This window comes from Delphinus delphis, chromosome 20 (genome assembly GCF_949987515.2).
Source record: "Delphinus delphis chromosome 20, mDelDel1.2, whole genome shotgun sequence".
NCBI classification, from domain to species: Eukaryota; Metazoa; Chordata; class Mammalia; order Artiodactyla; family Delphinidae; genus Delphinus; species Delphinus delphis.
Window position 1 is genome coordinate 52,089,200 of NC_082702.1, and position 19,754 is coordinate 52,108,953.

The 19,754-nt window shown below is 42.7% G+C and overlaps 2 protein-coding genes across 2 annotated transcripts in view; one reads left to right on the forward strand and one right to left on the reverse strand.

The window, feature by feature from the left end:
• Window positions 1–2,790, reverse strand: part of CMC2 (C-X9-C motif containing 2) — a 38,121-nt gene extending 35,331 nt beyond the window's left edge. Inside the window, exons 1-3 of the mRNA XM_059998835.1 lie at window positions 2,545–2,790; window positions 1,931–2,065; window positions 1,253–1,342 (exon numbers count right to left, since the gene is read on the reverse strand). Of these exons, the coding sequence (XP_059854818.1) occupies window positions 1,253–1,342; window positions 1,931–1,937 (97 nt within the window). The 5' untranslated portion in view covers window positions 1,938–2,065; window positions 2,545–2,790. The remainder of the gene's footprint in view (window positions 1–1,252; window positions 1,343–1,930; window positions 2,066–2,544) is intronic.
• A 192-nt stretch (window positions 2,791–2,982) lies between these two features.
• On the forward strand, window positions 2,983–19,027 carry ATMIN (ATM interactor). Its single transcript, XM_060000312.1, has 4 exons — window positions 2,983–3,347; window positions 13,408–13,533; window positions 14,118–14,317; window positions 15,015–19,027. The coding sequence occupies exons 1-4, from the start codon at window positions 2,997–2,999 to the stop codon at window positions 16,828–16,830; spliced, it is 2,493 nt and encodes an 830-aa protein (XP_059856295.1). The 5' UTR covers window positions 2,983–2,996; the 3' UTR covers window positions 16,831–19,027.
• The last annotated feature ends 727 nt before the right edge of the window (window positions 19,028–19,754 follow it).

Here is a 19,754-nt window from a genome sequence, read left to right on the forward strand (position 1 = left end):
TCCTACAGTGATCATCACTAAATTGCATGTCCTTTTACAATAACACTTTAAAATCTACTCCCTATCTTTATCCACAAAGGATTTGGGGTTATAACAACATATGTTACAATTATGATAAAATTAAAAGGTGAGGGGCTTCCCTGGTGGCGCAGTGGTTAAGAATCCAACTGCCAATTCAGGGGACACGGGTTCGAGCCCTGGTCCAGGAAGATCCCACATGCTGCGGAGCAACCAAGCCCGTGCGCCACAACTACTGAGCCTGCGCTCTAGAGCCCGCGAGCCACAGCGACTGAGTCCACGTGCTGCAACTACTGAAGCCACGTGCCTAGACCCTGTGCTCCGCAACAAGAGAAGCCACCACAATGAGAAGCCTGCGCAACACAACGAAGACCAAACACAGCCAAAAATAAATTAATTAATTAATTTTTAACAAAAAATTAAAAGGTGAGGCAATCTGGGCAAATGAAGGACAGAAAAAGAATAGGAGGACAAAATAAAACTAGAGGTAAGATTACCACGTAAGAACATACAAGTGCCTCCTCAACTGCTAGAATAAAAGGAAAAATTTGGATGGCGTTAGCCAGTGGCCAAAGCAGAGGAGAAAAACACCAATTTAAATGAGATATTTAAAAACTAGTATATCAGTTACTTCTGATGAAAATCAAAAAGAGGCTTAATATACAGATATAAACACAATCAGAAGGGGCTAAACAATGCTTTATACCAATATAATGTATTGGTATTGTCTATACCAATAGGTATTTTATGTGAAATATATTTGTTTAGATTTAATTAGCAAATGGCTTAGACACTTCAGTTATCTCAGAGTGAGGCACTGAGTCTGTAGGGGCTTAATAACGCTAATTTTTTTTGTAGACCACAGTCATGGTTTAGAGCATCTGTTCCTATGTGCACACATATGGTAGGCACTTCTACTCAGTGCCTGAATGCCCATATTAGGTCTGTACAGAGGCCCTGCAGGTTCCTGGGATGGTTTCCCATAGGCTCACAGCCCTTTCTGGTGCTTTGCAAGGATGTGCAATGAGAGCCTGAACGAGAAAGCCACTATTCATATTGGGTTGGCCAGAAAGTCCCTTTGGGTTTTTCTGTAACATCTTACAGAAAAACCCAAAGGGACTTTCTGGCCAACCCAGTATTACCCAGCCTAGAGTGGAATCACTTGAACCTGCACCCTGCAGCCCTCCCAGACAGAGGCTTCTGCTTCAGGAAATGAGATACAGGGAATGCTTACCTGGTATGTGCTTGACGGTCCAGAGACACATATGCCATTCAGATGCAGTCGTGGGATCAGATGGAGTAGTAAATGCAGATCCAAGGATCTCTAGGCCAAAGGAATTTAATGCACATTAGGTAGGGTCTCCAAAAATGGAAAAAGAGCTCATGTTTACTGAGCACTTACTATGTGGCAGGCGCTGTGCCAAGTATTTTATACGCTTTGTCTTATTTTCATAATAATCCTATAAGGCAGGTGGCATTACTAGTCTCACTCTATTGGCGTGAATACCAAAGCTTAGTACTAGCTAGTAAGTGACTGAGCCCACATTAACCCCAGGCAGTTGGCCTCCAGAGCCTGCCCTCTTGGACACTGCTGGAAGAAACAATAGCCCGTGGATGCTATCTCTCACACAGATGTCGGGGGTTTGGGGCCCACAGTACTTTTTAATTCAGAATTCGTTACTGTGAAGCAGAATAGTACCCTTCTCAAAGATGTCCACATCCTGATCCCTGGAATATGTAAATCTGTTACTTTACAAAACAAAAGGACTTTGCAGTTGGGGAGGTTATCCCGGATGTCCTGGATGGACCCAGTGTGATCACAAGGGTCCTCAAAAGTGGAAGAGGAATAGAAGAGAGCAGAGGGAGACCTGACTACTGAAGAAATCAGTGATGTGAAGAAGCCTCAACTCACCATTCATTAATGACTTCGAGAAGCTGGAAAAGGCAAGTAAACAGATTCTTCCACAGAGCCTCCCGAAGACATGCAGCCATGCCAACACCTTGATCTTCACCTAGTAGACTCATTTCAGACTTCTGACCTCCAGAACTGTAAGATAACAAATCTGTGTTGTTTCAGGCCACCATGTTTGTGGTGATTTGTTATTGCAGCAATAGAAAACAAATAGAGCTACTAATATATAAAAGCTGGGAGTTTTCACATAAAAATCTTGAAAAATAAATCCTGCAATACCAAAGACGAGTAGTAGCCACTGCCCCCTTTAAACAAAGGATGTAACTCCCATTCGGCTGCAGTCCTCACCCCTCCCTTTTGACTACACCTGGCCTCCTACACTCATTTAAATGACCTATCTGGTGGTCCCTCTTCCGACTTAGGATTTGGAACCCTCCTCTGAGCTACACTGTCTCCCAAACAGTAATCAAATTTCAGCAGTTAAAATACAGGAAAGTAAATCTACCCTCCCTAAAATGATTAACTCTGTCAATTATAACAATCCTTTTTTTTGTATGTGACCTCGGGCTAGTTACTTACTTCTCTTCAAATATGGGAAAACTTATAATACGTACCTGCTAGGTCTGTTTCGAGGACAAAATGAGATACTGAATGAAAAGTGCATTCCCAGTGTCTAGTAAACAGAGATAGTTGTAATTCACATACTCTCGCCTCTCCTCCTGTTGAACACTTGGGTTATTTTCAATCTTTGGGAAGTAAAGTTCCTGAACGCATTGCTTTTTCTTCTATCCAATTGTGGCCCGAGGTAAGATTTCTAGGAAGGCGAACAATGGATCAGCGGGACCAATGCGTGCTACCTGTCCCCAGGAACCCCTGTGACGTTTTGTAACCCGCCCGCCTCATCTGGTCGTGGCTCCTGGCAGACGCGCCCTCCGCCACCCGCACGCGACGCCGCGGCCGCCCGGGCCCGCCGGATGCTAATGAGCCGAGAGGCCCCGCCCCCTTCCGGAAGTCGCTGCGGCGGGAGGCGGGGCGTCCTAGCTGTCCGGGCTGAGGTGCGGGAGCCATGGCGGCCTCTGAGGCGACTGTGGCGGCGGCAGCGGCGGCGGCGGCGGCGGGGCCCACGGCTCTGGCCTTGGGCGCCGCGGCCGTCCCGGCCGCCGGGAGGGGAGCCGCTGCCGCCCCCGGCCCGTGGGATCCCCCCGGGCGGCTGAGGGGCAGCCGGCCGCGACCCACGGCAGCGAGGCAGCAGCCTGCGGGTGCGGCGCCGCCGGCCCGGGAGCTCATCCAGCCGTCGGTGAGCGAGCTGTCCCGGGCCGTGCGGACCAACATCCTGTGCACGGTGCGCGGCTGCGGCAAGATCCTGCCCAACAGTCCCGCGCTCAACATGCACCTGGTCAAGAGCCACCGCCTGCAGGTGAGCCCGCTGCGGACGGCGCCTCCCGGGGCCTGACGCGACCGACCGCCTGAAGCGGGCGCTCGGGGCCGAGGGCGGCCAGAGTCGCGGACGGGAAGGCGCCGAGGTCCGGCCGTCGTCGGCGGGGGCTTCCGAGGCCCTAAAGGGCCAGACCGGGGAGAGGGTCCGGGCGGGGAGAGTGGGACCTAGGAGGCAGGAAGGCGCTGCGGTAGGAAAACCCTGTGTCATGCCACTGCGCTGTCGGGCTCGGGCCGGCCAGACCACCGGCCTCGCACTTGGCGTCGCGGGCATATCTCACGTTCGTCTCGTGAGCTCTCACGGCACCTTCGTTCTACTGCAGAGAAACCGATGACGCACCTGCGTAGTGCTGGACTTTAAACCCGGGCTCGGGTCGAAGCCAGTGCCGTTTGCACCGCACCCACACTGCCTCCTCCTCCGGGCGAGTTGTTAGCAGGGAGCTGCAGCTTTGGCAACATGTTCCACAGTGTTGGTAAACATCACCTTTGCTCAGGGATGAGACCTAAGGGAAATTTCTCCCGTGAATCTTGTTTAAGAGGGGACACGGTATATAATAACAGGACAATAATCTGAACGTCCCTTCCACCTTACGTAAAATGGGGCGACTTTCAGCCTTCAGTGCACATCTGCGGAAAGCTTCTTAAAAATCCAGATGTCCAGCCCCATCCCAGACCTATTAAATCATGATTTCTCAGTCATTACAATGGGAAGTTTACTTGCACCACTTCTTCAAGTCTTTCTAGGCCAACAGGGGCATAATTCCAAAGCACGTTACTGAAAGGAGTTTTGCGACTATGTAGCTTTCGGTGGTCTGAATTGATTCAGGAGTAAGTTTAAATTACCTCGCCTCTTGCATGTCCCGTCTGCCCTTCAGGTAAATCTTCCTCAGAAACGTTTTTAGAATCAGGCTTCTGATAAGAATTTAACAGCAGAAAGTTTGAGGTGATGGTCTCTAGTAGGGCAGATGTGATGCCCACGAAGGGCAGCCCCCTACTAGCACCAGCTGGATATAGAGGCAACAACGTCCTGAAGTGACGATTAGGGAGGCCCGATCGGGAGAGGTACATGGAGGTAGGCTGGGGAAGACCTTGCAGGTGGGGCTGCAGTTTCCCTGCAAGTTCTGCGTTTCTTCCACAACACAAGTGAAGTAACTCTGGGAATGGTCTTCGTTCTCCTGTTTTCTCCTCCATCCCGAATTTTAATTAAACACTTCCTTTTCTTAACCATATTTTATCTTGAGTGGATGAACTGTATATTTGCAGGAATTCTTCAGCCTAATCCCTGGGTTCTCTTCAGCTCATGTATAAGCCATCATCCACCTTTCAGTATCCTCCCCTCACTGGTAGACAACTAAGGCAGACATTACATCTCTGAGCACAGAGGAAGCTGTCAGTCTGACCACGACTCTCTTTGTGTTGGCCTGAACATCACTCTCGCAAGCACTTTTTAACAGTTTACATTGTTCTTTTCTATGGAATTGCTGTCAGGGGCTGTGTATCTCTGCAGACTTTGTGAAGCATCTGTTAAGCGCAAAGATACCATTTACTTGTCAGGACTAGTATACAATGGGTTTGGTAGTATGCAGTAGGTTTATTTCTAATAATGTTTTTAAAATATGTAAAGTTCAGGAATTCTGAAGCTACCAATCCGAAGCATATAATAGGCCTAAGAAGGAGGACTATGTTCGAGGCATATTCGAACAACTGTAAATTGTTCGAGGCAACTGTAAATTTTAACAGTCAAACTTTTACTTGGACCTTAGCACGGCAGAGTATCAGCATCCCCCCTTGCTTAGAACCTGTGTGAAGCCATTTTTCCAGTTTTAGTCATTTTTTCAGAGTTCTCTTGGCTGCAGACAGCACAGTACGCTCAAAATTGCTTTCTGAACGGCAAATCTTGAACAACCGAAAGATGGACTCTCCTGAGTTTCCTTCCTGGGTCACTAGAGAGACCTGTTTCAGCAGGAATTAAAGAAACCTCACCCTGAACCATCGTTGTTTCTTCCATGTCAAACAGGCTCACTTTCCTGCCTTGTTCCGTCTTTCTAACCATGCAGCCCCTGAACATCTGCTGTCTTGGTGGAAAGGGGGTTCTTTTTTTTTAATGAAGGTAGCCTATGTGACAAAATAGCCATATCTGTATAGTGTTGCCCCAGTGTGGTGAATCTGTCCGCACAATTGGGAGCCAAGTAGTAGGCTCTTGAGTTCAAACATCATGCTTGACCCTTGATGTTCTCAAAGTATTGGGAGGAGGGAGGGGGAAGAAGGAGGCCTAATAAGGACAAGAGCTGACTGAGAGCTCCCTGTGGCTTTGAAGGTGGGCTGCGTTTGGACCAGAGGCTCCACTAGCAGTCCAGTGTGCTCCTACAGGCCCTGAAGCGTGAGTGTATCTGCTTGGCAGATCTGCGTCGTATTCAATGGCAATTTTTCCCTTTGTTCTCTTGGTTACGGCTACTTACATAATTCTAGTTTCTGTCCTAGTTGTTGTGGTTTTTTTCTCCTAGATTATGATAATATATATTTTTTTAATTTATTTTATTTATTTATTTTTGGCTGCTTTGGGTCTTTGTTGCTGCGCACAGGCTTTCTCTAGTTGCGGCGAGCGGGGGCTACTCTTCGTTGCAGTGCGCGGGCTTCTCACTGCGGTGGCTTCTCTTATTGCTGAGCATGGGCTCTACGCGCGCGGGCTTCAGTAGTTTTGGCTCGTGGGCTCAGTAATCGTGGCTCGTGAGCCCTAGAGCACAGGCTCAGTAGTTGTGGCGCACGGCTTAGTTGCTCCACAGCATATGGGATCTTCCTGGACCAGGGCTCGAACCCATGTCCCCTGCATTGGCAGGCGGATTCTTAACCACTGCACCACCAGGGAAGCCCCTATGATAATATTTTATTCCCGTCCTCATTATTTGTTGTAAGTTTCTTATTTATTTCTAGTCTTCAGAAGATACCCTGCCCTCAATCAAATACTCCCTTCTTAATGATTAACAAATCCTTCTGAAGGATGATGAATAAAAGTGGAGATAGAGTTGTAAGGTGTAAGGTACATGATACCTTTTGGTTTTATGTGGGTTCTTAAGATATATGTCTATATTCCATATCCTGTAAGTAAATCTGGAAATATCCTAGTCCAGCCTTGCCTACAAGAGGATCCATGGAGAAATGAAAGCTGGTGATTCAGGGAAAAGAAGAGTAGGAGTAAATGGGCATTTCTTGATTCTTTTATCCCTCACGTTTGAAAATAGTGAAGGGGACAGGGGCCCCCTTAAAGAACCTCTTATCCAGCAACACATATTTTTAAAACATGGCTTAGTGGATTTTGTGTTATGTTCAGTCCAGGGGTTTGCTTTTAATGATTTGCCAGGAATTTTTTTTTTTTTTTTTTAAGGAAAGACAACGTTCCAAGTTGCTCTATAGATCATAGTGTACAAAGACTTCTAATTTTAAATTTACAATAAGACAACAACAAAGCAAACTACTTTTCTTCTTGGATGTTTTTCTGTGAAGGCAGAGAGATGCTAGAGTAGCTATAATGCCTTTTCTTCTTTTTTTTTTTTTTTTCCCAATTTGTGCCAGTTCTTACACTCCTTTCCTTTTATCCTCACTTCATTGGGGTCCTTCCTCTTGCTTTGCTTTTCTTCTCTTTGTTTAGTTTTGTCCATCTTGTTTTTTAGTTATTTCCTCTCATAGGTTCTTTTTCAAATTCTTTTACTTAAAATGTTTTATAAACAGGTACCCAAAAGGTACAGAAAGCATGAAGTATTTTTTGTCATTTTTTTCAGTTATGTACACAAAAGGCACAGTTAAAAAATAAGTCCGCTAAGTTTTATTCTAGAATGTATATAGCACTTCAGAACAAAAACATCACTTTCTTACTTCAGTTCATGTCTTATTGTGCCATTACCATTTCTTATTACCCCATTCTAATCTCAGAGCTTATTTTCTAAGGACAAGAATGGGAAGAAGGTCAGGAACTGGGGAAGAGAGGTGATGATGGAGAGGAATGAGGAGTTGGCCCTCAGAAAGCAGGAAAGCAAACAGCGTCGGGTTGTTTCCACACCTGTAATGACAGCAACAAGGAGATGATGTTGATGTCCAATATGACTGCCTTTAGTGTCTCATCCTGGTGTGTGATACAGTTTTGACTTAGATGGCCACTTAAACATATTCAGTATAATGCCCCAAGTTTTTACTGAACATTTACTCTTTTTAAAACATTCCCAAGTGCAACAAAGTTATAAATATATTCCTCCTTTTGAAAAGGTTTGGGGAATTTCAAGTAATTCCATTAGATATAACAGAGAAATGACGGAAAAGAAGCATAGTTTGAAGCTATATAGTACAGGACTTTGGATGTCCCAGTGGCTAGAGGAATTTGGACTTGGGGAGTGTTGGGGTGCCGTTGAAAATGTTTGAGTGAGGTAATGTCATGATCAGAGGTATATTTTAGAAAGGTGAATGTGGCAAAGTGTGAATGAAAAAGAAATTGAAGGTCTAGAAATTAGTTAAGAGGTTAGTGACAAAGTCCAAACAGAGAGTCAGGAATACTTGAACTAATGGTGGTAGCAGTGAGAAAGGAAACGCGAGGAGGTGGTAGGAGACATTTTTAAAGCATAACAGCCAAAACTTGGAAGCACCCAAGATGTCCTTCAGCAGGTAAATGGATAAATGAACGATGGCACATCCAGACAGGGGAATATTAGTCAGCACTAAAAAGAAATGAGCTATCAAGCCATGAAAAGACATGGAGGACCCTTACATGCATATTACCAAATGAAAGAAGCCAATCTGAAAAGGCTACATACTGTATGATTCCAACTAAATGATATTCTGGAAAAAGCAAAACTACAGAGACAGTAAAAAGATTAGTGGTTACCACGGCTTAAGGGGAAAGGTGTCATGAATAGGTGGAGCACAGAGGATTTTTAGGAAAGTGAATATACTCTGTATGATATTATAACGATGGATAGCTGTCATTATACATTTGGCAAAACCCATAGAATGTGCGGCACGAATAGTGAACTCTAATAAAATCTATGGACTTGGGTGATAATGACGTGTCAGTGTAGTTTCATCAATTGTAACAAATGTACCACTCTGGTGAGGAACGTTAATAGTGGAACAGGCTGTATTGGGGTTGGGGGGGCGGGGGCGCTACAGTGTATGGGAACTCTCTGTACTTTGTGCTCAATTTTGCTGTGACTCTAATAAAATTTCTCTTAAAAAATAAAGTTTATTAATATTTTAAAAAGTGAAGTGAACAGGTATATTGAGAACATGATAGGGAGTTTGAAAAGGGATAATAAAAGGATTGCTAAGCAAATTGAAGATGTATTAGAAGTAAGCATGGGGACTTCCTTGGTGGTCCAGTGGGTAAGACTCCATGCTCCCAATGCAGGGGGCCCGGGGTTCGATCCCACATGCATGCCGCGACTGAGACCCGGTGCAGCCAAAATAAATAAAAATTTTTTTTTAATTGTCCTAGACTTAAAAAAAAAAAAGAATTTTAAAGCTTTCTTAATATTCTCTCCGTATTTGATTTTTTCTTGCAGATAACACTAGAAGGAAAATAATATGAGTTTAAAAGTATTTCATTTAAAAAAAGATGAACTGGTAAATGGGATGAGTTTGGTGATTGAGAGACAGTGTTGGTTGTCATTAAAGCTAGCAGAGGCCAGTGTTTCAATAAAAGCAGCATTTCAATCAGACTTTCACAAGGACAGTATTTTTTTTTTTTTTAGATGAATCCATGGATTTTTCTTTCTTTTTTTAATTGAAGTATGGTTGATTTACAATGTTGTGTTAATTTCTGCTGTACAGCAGAGTGATTCAGTTATATATACTTTATATATATATATTATTTTCCATTATGGTTTATCACAGGATATTAAATGTAGTTCCCTGTGCTATACAGTAGGACCTTGTTGTCTCTCCATTCTCTATATAATAGTTTGCATCTGCTAACCCCAAACTCCTAATTCGTCCCTCCCCTACCCACCCTCCCCTTGGCAACCACAAGTCTGTTCTCTATGTCTGTGAGTCCATGTCTATTTCATAGATAAATTCATTTGTCATATTTTAGATTCTACATATAAGTGATATCATATGGTATTTGTCTTTCTCTTTCTCACTTCACTTAGTATGATAATCTGTAGTTCCATCCATGTTGCTGCAAATGGCCTTATTTTGTTCTTTTTTATGGCTGAGTAGTATTCCACTGTGTGTGTGTGTACACACACACACACACCCCCCACATCTTTATCCATTCATCTGTCAATGGACATTTAGATTGTTTCCATGTCTTGGCTATTGTGAACAGTGCTGCTATGAACATAGGAGTGCGTGTATCTTTTGGAATTATAGTTTTGTCTGGATATATGCCCATGAGTGGGATTGCTGGATCATATGGCAACTCTAATTTTAGCTTTTTGAGGAACCTCCATACTGTTTTCCACTGTGGCTGCACCAACTTACATTCCCACCAACAGTGTAGAAGGGTTCCCTTTTCTCCACACCCTCTCCAGCATTTGTTATTTGTAGACTTTGGTGATGGCCGTTCTGACTGGTGTGAGGTGGTACCTCGTTGTAGTTTTGATTTGTATTTCTGTAATAATTAGCAATGTTGAGCATATTTTCATGTGCCTGTTGGCCATCTGTCTTCTTTGGAGAAATGTCTGTTTAGTTCTTCTGCCCATTTTTCGATTGGGTTGTTTTTGTTGTTGTTGAGTTGAATGAGCTGTTTGTATGTTTTGGAGATTGAGCCCTTGTTGGTCCGCATCATTTGCAAATATTTTCTCCCATTCCATAGGTTGTCTTTTTGTTTTGTTTATGGTTTCCTTTGTTGTGCAAAAGCTTGTAAGGTTGATTAGGTCCCATTTGTTTATTTTTGCTTTTATTTCTGTTGCCACAAGGACAGTATTTAATGTAAAGTACTAGTTTAGATTAGCTTATTGGCCTTAAGTTGGTTGGCAGAAAGCAAAAGAAGCAACAAAAATCTCCACAGCCGATAACTAATAGCTGTAATAATTAATTGAGTGATTATATGATAAGCACTGTTCTAAGTCTCTTAAATTATTCACTAAATCCTCACAACAACCCTGAGGTAGATTGTACTATCATGCCTACTTCACAAATAAGGAAACCAAGACAGTTAAGTTTTTCAAGGTCACAGGAAAGGAGCAATGTAGAGAATTCCATATTCCAGAACCCATGCGTTTAACCACTGCACCATGGTTCTTAAGCTAGGCTATACACTGGGATCATCAGGGGAGATTTTTAAACCAAATACCAAACCAAATACCAAACCCACCCCAAACTAATTATATCATTACCTGGGACTGGGACCAGGCACAGGTATTTTTTTTTTTAACGCCTCAAGTGATTTTTCACAGGCCGCTAGATTTCAGAGCTGCTGCCCTACACTGGACTGCCTTTCTAAAAGTGCTCTGCCTTTAGTATGCAGTCTAAAGCATGAAAACAGTACCAAGAGGTGTATAAATTAGTTTCTGCCCTTAAGAAATTTAGTTAAGGAGGCAGGAATTGTAGAAGAAAACGATAGTTTACAAGTTAAGTTAGCTGCTACCTTGGAATTCAGACAAGGAATAGAGCTGGGTGGTGAGCAGAACAAGGGAGTGCTATTTATTGAGAATGTGAGCGGGCTCCATGGCAATCCAGTACTAGATAATCCTGAGAGTTAACTATTCTCTCTGTTTTTGAAATGAGCAAACTGGCTCAGAGATTAAATAACCTGTCTAAGGTCATGTGCCTAATCAGTGGTGGAAATGGCTCACAGGCCTCTCCATGCCGTGTCCTCTTCCCACCGTTGCATTCTGCCTGAACGGAGACAGTCATCCGAGAGTGGCTGTAGAAGGTGGAAATGGAAGTGGGAAGAGTGTTTAGGCTGAGCTGGGGAGTGTATGAAAAGGGAACAGAAAAAGATATGGTCATAATGGTAGATTGGAGGCATAATGAGATGGGATTTTATTTTATTTATTTATTTATTTATAAATTTTCTTTCTTTCTTTCTTTCTTTTTGGCTGCGTTGGGTCTTTTGTTGCTGTGCGCAGGCTTTCTCTAGCTGCAGCGAGCAGGGGCCACCCTACATTGCGGTGCACGGGCTTCTCATTGCGGTGGCTTCTTTCGTTGTGGAGCACAGGCTTTAGGCACACAGGCTTCAGTAGTTGTGGCATGCAGGCTCAGTAGTTGTGGCTCGCGGGCTCCAGAGCACAGACTCAGGAGCTGTGGCACACAGGCTTAGTTGCTCCGCGGCACGTGGGATCCTCCCAGACCAGGGCTCGAACCCGCATCCCCTGCATTGGCAGGTGGACTCCTAACCACTGCACCACTAGGGAAGTCCCAGGATTTTATTTTATGTGCCTTTTTTAAAAAAATAGTATTTGGTGATATATACAAATAATTTTTTGGAATGACAAATTTGTTCTGACATTAGAAGAGGAAGGAAAATTATTTAGGAAACCATTTAAATAATCCAAATGAATATGAATATCTAGACAGTGTAGTGCAGTAGGATTATAAAAAGATGGACCAAGGTAGAAGACATGGAGGAATAACTGACTACATTTGATATCACTGAGAGATAAATTACGTTGTTTAAAAATGAAACAAGAATAGCTTCTTTTCCCCTCTACATGAGTGGACACAGACTCAACAAGATCAACATGTTCCTCTTGAGATCCAGTAGGAAAGCAAACGGAGGGAGTCCTAGCCGCACGGTTATTCGTTTCTTCTCTAGATGCATACTGATGGAAGCAGAGGAGGTGGGCATGTTCCAAAAGTAGTGAATCCTTTCCCATCACAGCACCTAAGGACTAAAACGTCTAGGTGCTACAGCGGTAGCTGAGGCCTGAGCACGTGTCCAGTTGTTTCCATCCGTAGTGGGGAGGTCCTTCCCCACCCCAACCCCCCATCCACACACCTTCCTCTGGGGCCAGCTGGGGATTGCCAGATAAGAATTATACTGGAGGTCATAGGTTTCTCACTCCTGAGGTATGTGGGCTCATCAAGGGCAACAAGACAGCAGTTTAAGCTAAATTAACTCACCAATTATTTTAAAATTCCCAGCCAAAAAGTCAATCACATACTTAATAAGAAAGGATTACTAGGATGAGTTAATATATATAAAGTGCTTAGAACAATGCCTGCCATGGTAGTAAAAGCTATGTTAGCACTGGCCATTATAATGATTACTGAATTTCAAACAGAGCATGGTGCCTATATTCACGCTACTGTATAAAAGTTGTGTTAACTAGCTTTAGCTACTTTAGGGGGCATTGTGGTGATCAGAGGAAGTCACAGTTCTCTTTATCAGGAAGACTAGATCATAGTCAGATTTTTTTCAGAGACTCACACTAATTCAGTGGGGTTGGGATAAAAAAGAAAGGAAGACTTAAGGATGATACCAGGTCTTGAGCCTGAGAAACTATAAATATACCACTTAACGATTAGAGAAGCTGGCTTGAAGGGCAGAGATTTTTAAGTCTAGAAGGAGTGCTAAAGGAATGGATAGAAGATTTTAAAACAATATAGTTGGTTTTTGTTTATTTTGTTTTGAAAAATTTTAACAGATTCATTGAGCTATAGTTTACACATGATATAATTTACCCATTTTAAGTTAATAATTCAGTTACTTTTTAGTAGATTTACAGTTGTGCAACCATCACTACAATCCCAAATTTTAGAACATTTTCATCACCCTAAAAAGATCCCTTGTGCACATCTTTACTTATTCCTTGTTATCACTCCCAGCTCGTTCTGTTGGGGTTTTTTTGTTGTTGTTTTTTGTTTTTTTCGGTACGCGGGCCTCTCACTGTTGTGGCCTCTCCCATTGCGGAGCCTGTGCTCCGGACGCGCAGGCTCAGCGTCCATAGCTCACGGGCCCAGCCACTCGGCGGCATGTGGGATCTTCCCGGACCGGGGCACGAACCCGTGTCCCCTGCATCGACAGGCGGACTCTCAACCACTGCGCCACCAGGGAAGCCCATCTGTTGGTTTTTCGAAGATAATTATTTAAAGTAATTTTTCTTTTGCAGGATGGCATAGTGAATCCAACAATAAGAAAAGATTTGAAAACTGTACCAAAATTCTACTGTTGTCCAATTGAAGGATGCCCTAGAGGCCCTGACAGACCATTTTCTCAATTTTCTCTCGTAAAACAGGTATTTTACTTGTCTTTAAGTATACTTCTCTGAGGATGAAATGCAGATGTCATAAACCTCATATATTCTAATTACTTACCAATCATAACTAGAGAATTGAGCAGAAAGCTGCTTGTAAGGACAGCCACCCAAGTCTCCCACTTGGGGAAAAAATGAGTAGGGTGTAAGTGAAGGAGGAGACATGGCTTGTTCTGGAGGGGAAGTTGTCCAGAAGTGGATTTGGAAAGGAAAGAAGACCAAGTCAGCAAAGTATGATAAATTGTACTTCCAGATCTCTTGTGTGAATCTGCTTGCTTTCAAGGTCAGAGGAGCAAAAGCACAAAGGAAATGTTCTCCCAAGGGATTAAGAAACTGCAGGGAAAAGAATAATTTCAGAAGCAGCTATCTTAAAGAGGAGGGAGGGACCCAGCCAGTGGGGAAAGAGATGATTCTGGACTGGAAGAGTTGCCTGCTTTTACATTCTTTTGATTTGCACTGCTATATTGTATCATGTAAAATCATTGTTAATTTGGGTATGTTGATGGTTTTTGAAATGTTTTGAGCAGTTGCAGTTTTTCATTTTAGTCCTTTTGTGTTCTTCCTAGCACTTTATGAAAATGCATGCTGAAAAGAAGCATAAATGTAGTAAGTGCAGCAATTCGTATGGCACTGAGTGGGACTTGAAAAGACATGCAGAGGATTGTGGTAAGACCTTCCAGTGCACATGTGGCTGTCCCTATGCCAGCAGGACTGCATTACAGTCCCACATCTACCGAACTGGCCATGAGATCCCTGCAGAACACAGGTAAAGGGGAAAAAATGGTGGCCCAAAAGCCAATAGCTGTGGGAAGATTTTCAAATGAAACTTCCTGTAGAGCCATTAGTGTGGGGAGAAAGGAGGAATGGCGGAGAAAAGATGTGACATGAAGAAGGGAACTTTTGGAAATGGCAGCAGTACTAGCAAATGATCCACATCTACTTGACCCAACTGTTCTTCCTTATTCTTTCACCAGCTCCTTTTGAGAATCGCTTAATTATTCCCAACTGAAAATCTGTTGGGTTTTCAATTCTTCAAAAACTTCCAGCGTTTTCTGTTAGAGGGATACTAGATTATTGAAGAGTTTTTTATCATGAAACTGTGCTTCATTTGAAAGGTCATATTTATAATTGAACTAAGAGCTTCCTACTTTAGAAATGATAATAGTTGCATTATATAATCTGTTAGCTTCCTGATGCTTACGGATCTAAGTTGAGTTCTGGTACTTAGCACTTTACTCAAAAAAAGGTGTGCTTCCCTGTTTGCATGTTTCTGAACTTCTACCTACCATATATTGATAATAGGCCGAGTTACAAAAGAAGGGATTTCTCTTTGCTGGGTTGAATCTGACCTCTGCTGTAGATGTGGGAAATAGAATTTGTAAGTGAAGATACAGTGCCAGGGTTGATGAAGAAAACTGCAGTTTAAAATTGTTTTTCTCTTTTTACTCTGTCATTGTTTTCAGGGATCCACCTAGTAAGAAAAGGAAAATGGAAAACTGCCTGCACAACCAGAAGTTGTCCAGTAAGACTGTTGAATCCCTGAGCAACCAAGCAACCCCAAGACCAGATGCTCAAGAACTAGAAACTTCAGAAATAAAGCTAGTGGCTTCGTTTGAAGATTCTTGCAGCTCTAATGCTAGAAAGCAGACTCTTCCAACACCTCCAAGGTATCCTCAGAAGTTGCTTTTACCAAAGCCCAAAGTGGCTTTGGTTAAACTCCCCGTTATGCAGCTTTCTCCTGTGCCTGTATTTGTGCCTACAGCCGACTCCTCAGCCCAGCCTGTGGTGTTGGGTGTCGATCATCAGGGCTCTACCCACGGTGCTGTGCACTTACTGCCCTTGTCCGTCGGAACCCTGATCCTCGGCCTAGATTCGGAGTCTTGCTCTCTCAAGGAGAGCCTCCCTCTTTCAAAAATTGTAAATCCTGTTGCTGTTGAGCCAGTTAGCACAGGTGTTCAAGTGAACTTGGGTAAAAGTCCATCTAACCCTTTACAAGAACTAGGGAACACATGTCAGAAGAACAGCATTTCTTCAATCAATGTACAGACAGAACTGTCTTATACCATACCACACTTTATACCGTCTGCAGAGTGGGCTAGCCCTGATTCCTCTGTGTCATCTTGTTCTCAAACTGATTTGACATTTGGTTCTCAAGTTTCCCTTCCCATTAGTGTTCATACTCAAACTTTTTTGCCCAGTTCTAAGGTAACCTCATCTATAGCGGCTCAGACTGATGTGTTTATAGATGCCAGTTTCCAGTCAGGTGGGATCTCCAGAGAAACTCAGACCAGTGGAATGCAAAGTCCAACCGATGATCGAGTACAGATGGACCAAGCTGTAATGTGTGGAGACATTTTTGAGAGTGTCCATTCGTCATATGGTGTTTCTACAGACAGTATTATAAGCAGCAGCTTAGTAGCAGAGACTGTGACTCATGGTTTGTTACCTCAGAACCACCCTAAAACTTTAAATCAAGATATTGAGAAATCTGCACCAATTATAAACTTTAGTGCACAGAATAATAGTATACTTTCTTCACAGAATATGACAGATAATCAGACCCAAACCATAGATTTATTAAGTGATATAGAAAACATCTTATCAAGTAATCTGCCTGGTCAGACACTGGACAATCGTAGTCTTTTGTCTGACACAAATACTGGACCTGACACCCAGCTTCCATCTGGCCCAGCCCAGAATCCTGCAATTGATTTTGATATTGAAGAGTTCTTTTCGGCCTCAAATATCCAGACTCAAACTGAAGAGAGTGAGCTTAGCACCATGACCACGGAGCCAGTCTTGGAATCCCTGGACATAGAGACCCAAACTGACTTCTTCCTTGCAGATGCCTGTGCCCAGTCCTACAGTTGTAGGGGAAATTCTAACTTCTTAGCCCTTGAAATGTTTGACACGCAGACACAGACGGACTTGAACTTCTTTTTAGACAGTAGCCCTCATCTGCCTCTGGGAAGTATTCTGAAACACTCCAGCTTTTCCATGAGTACTGATTCATCTGACACAGAGACCCAAACTGAAGGAATCTCCACTGCTAAAAACCTGCCTGCTGTAGAAAGCAAAGTTCAGTTGAACAGTGCAGAAACACAGACCATGAATTCTGGCTTTGAAACTTTGGGGAGCTTATTCTTCACCAGCAATGAAACTCAAACAGCAATGGATGACTTTCTTCTGGCCGATTTGGCCTGGAACACGATGGAATCTCAATTCAGCTCTGTTGAAACCCAGACATGTGCAGAACTACACCCAGTCTCCAACTTCTGAAAGTGGAATCCACATGGGGGATGGCATTTACAGTTGGTTCCCTTCTGGGTTTAGAAGATGGAGAACGGGGACAACAGTGTTAACTCTATTGAATGTACTTGATGATACAGTTACTTCGATTATCTGAGGTTCTTTGCCCTTTGTACTGTAAACATGAAATTTGTGTAAAAATGTGTGAGTGTATTATAAAGTATAAGATGTTGATCTAACAAGAATTGTTTTTGTGTTGCCTACATTTGCCCTTTCAGTGTAGTCTTCCCTTCTTAAAAAAAAAAATGTATTTCACATCTTTAAAACCCATCTAGCCATTCACCTGAAGCCAAGCTCAGCAGGACTAGGGTACAAACTTTTCAAACCTTCAAAACACTTTAGTCAAAGTATGACTTACTTAAATTGCACCTAAAATACTTTTGCCAGTGCTTGTTAGAAATTCCTGTGTCCCAATAATGTCTAAAGAAGTCTGATGCTGTACCATCAGATTTAAACACCAACAGCTTCATCTGCTTTGACATCTTACTCTCCCCTGATTTGAAGACACAAAGGAAAAACTACACTTGTCTTTAGCTTTTGAGACAATTTTCATATAGTCAATGCCATCCCTCCTCTACGTGAACTCTTACTGATACCAACGTTAAGTGTATAGTACTTTCCTCACAGGACGTGTTGCTGTAAAATTATTGCTTAAAGAAGTAGCGGCAAGCACTTAGTGTAAATAGTGATCCTTTCAGTCTAAGTGACAGTAAGTCACCCCAACTATGGAAACGCTGGGCTGTGAAATCATGCCTGTTAGCCCAGACTGGAGTGTGTCCTACCAGCATCTCTCCTACTCTCTACAGAAGGCCAGGACGGTGCTCCAGAGCTGCTCCTCAAAGCTCACCCACCAGCTGAGCCTGAGTTTTTCTCTCTAAATGTTTAAAGAAAAATAACATAAGGAGAAAAGGACATTCCCCCCTAAATTTCAATAGTTTGCATAAGCTTGATAGGGCAAGAGTGCAATCAGCAGCTATTCTAAAGTGAATCTTCTTTTCATCCACCTCTCATTTTTTCCTTAAATGAGGAAACACATTGGTCTAGCAAGGATAGTATTTGTGCCTTGAGGATAGTAATTATAGAATAGATTCATCTAAAGTATGGTGTTCTGCATTTTGTTGCTTTGTTTGTTTAGAGAGGGTAATACCAAACAGTCTTCAAAGAAAATGAGGTGAAGACCAAGTGCTTCAATAATCAAGAACATCTGTGTTTTGAGATGGGTGTGTGGTTAAGTATGCTTTTGGAGTTTTCTGTGTTTAGGAGATTCTGAATTCTTGATTGTTGGCCAACTTTCAGGCAAGTAAAAATCAGTGCAGTCTGTAAATTTTTCTGAGTTTACCCAGAAAAATGCTCTGTTCTTTCTGTGGCACATGCTTATGCTGCTGAAGGCTAAATCCTCAAAATAAAACCTAAGGAGGGGACTAAGAATTCATTAAAGTAACTCAGTGGTGTTGCTACTAATTCCTATCCTGTAGAAGAATTATTGGTAGTGGATAAATAACATATCCTGAGTAGATGAACTCAGTCTGATAGATAAAAGTTTGCTTTGGTCACAGTTGCCTATGAATATGGGTTTCAAAACAAACATAAAGCCTTAACTTAGAATTTCATTATGTTTTAGAATCATCACTGCCTTAATGTTCAAACATCTATTTAAGTTCTCCTAATAAGGAGAAATGCATGTTTGTTTATGGCTTTTTGTAAATATATATGCAGCGATCTATGGCTTTAAAAAAATTCTGTGTTTCTGTGACAGTGTTTGTTAATCCAGCCAATAGAGTTATTTGCAGAAAAATGGAGCATGTAATAGTTCTTCATGTACAAGTAAGAACTGTTTCCCCCAAAAACCTTAGTTACCTGAATTGTTCTAAGATTATTTGTAAAATCTGAAACTCAGTGATTAAAGAGAAGTGAGAATTCTACCTTTTGTGTGAATTCTTCAGCATACTCATAATGTGACTTCGTTGCCTTAACTTTTCACAAACTCATCATCGTCTGAAAGTCACACGATGAAATGACTGTGCCTAGTTATTTCCATTACTGTCTTACCTTTGTTCATGAAAATATGCTAACAATTTTCCTAGTAGAAAATGAAAAGACGTTCCATTACCAAAACTTCTGGTTTTTTTGGGCCACGCCATGCAGCTTGTGGGATCTTACTTCCCTGACCAGGGATTGAACCTGGGCCCTCAGCAGTGAGAGCAGAGAGTCCTAACCACTGGACTGCCAGGGAATTCCCAAAGCTGCTGTTTTGATGTAAAGTTTTTATTTTGATAAAAACTGCCCTATGATTTAAGTTTTGGGAAAATTTTTTCAAAGGAAATTTGAAAAAATAATTTCAAAGGAAATTACTCTGATTCATTTTTCATCCAAATGTCACCATTTCATAATGGGGTGTCTTTTATCTTTGTAAGTAATATGGTTCTGGCTTAAGAGCAAAATTAAGAGGGTAGGACTATGACTAGTTCTTTGCTCATACTCAGTCACTAACTGCAGGAAAGCCCAATCAGTGTGTTTGATTCCCTTTAGATAAAGGGAAGTAAAAGTAGAAAATTTTTATAGACTTACCTGAAAGATGCAGAGTAAGGTTTGCAGCTACTTTTTTTTTTTTTTTTTTGGCTGCGTTGGGTCTTCGTTGTTGCTAGTAGGCTTTCTCTAGTTGCGGAGAGCGGGGGCTTCTCATTGCGGTGGCTTCTCTTGTTGCGGAGCACGGGCTCTGGGCACGTGGGCTTCAGTAGTTGTGGTTTGCGGGCTCTAGAGCGCAGGCTCAATAGTTGTGGCACACGGGCTTAGCTGCTCCGTGGCACGTGGGATCTTCCCACATCAGGGCTCGAACCCATGTCCCTTGCATTGGCAGGCGGATTCTTAACCACTGCGCCACCAGGGAAGTCCCA

What these genes read in the sequence shown, in the direction of transcription:
- ATMIN (XM_060000312.1), top strand. Translation starts at nt 2,997, where the DNA reads ATGGCGGCCTCTGAGGCGACTGTGGCGGCGGCAGCGGCGGCGGCGGCG. An exon ending in TCAAGAGCCACCGCCTGCAG is followed by an intron (nt 3,348 to 13,407) that starts GTGAGCCCGCTG and finishes TTTCTTTTGCAG; the next exon opens with GATGGCATAGTGAATCCAAC. An exon ending in GAGATCCCTGCAGAACACAG is followed by an intron (nt 14,318 to 15,014) that starts GTAAAGGGGAAA and finishes CATTGTTTTCAG; the next exon opens with GGATCCACCTAGTAAGAAAA.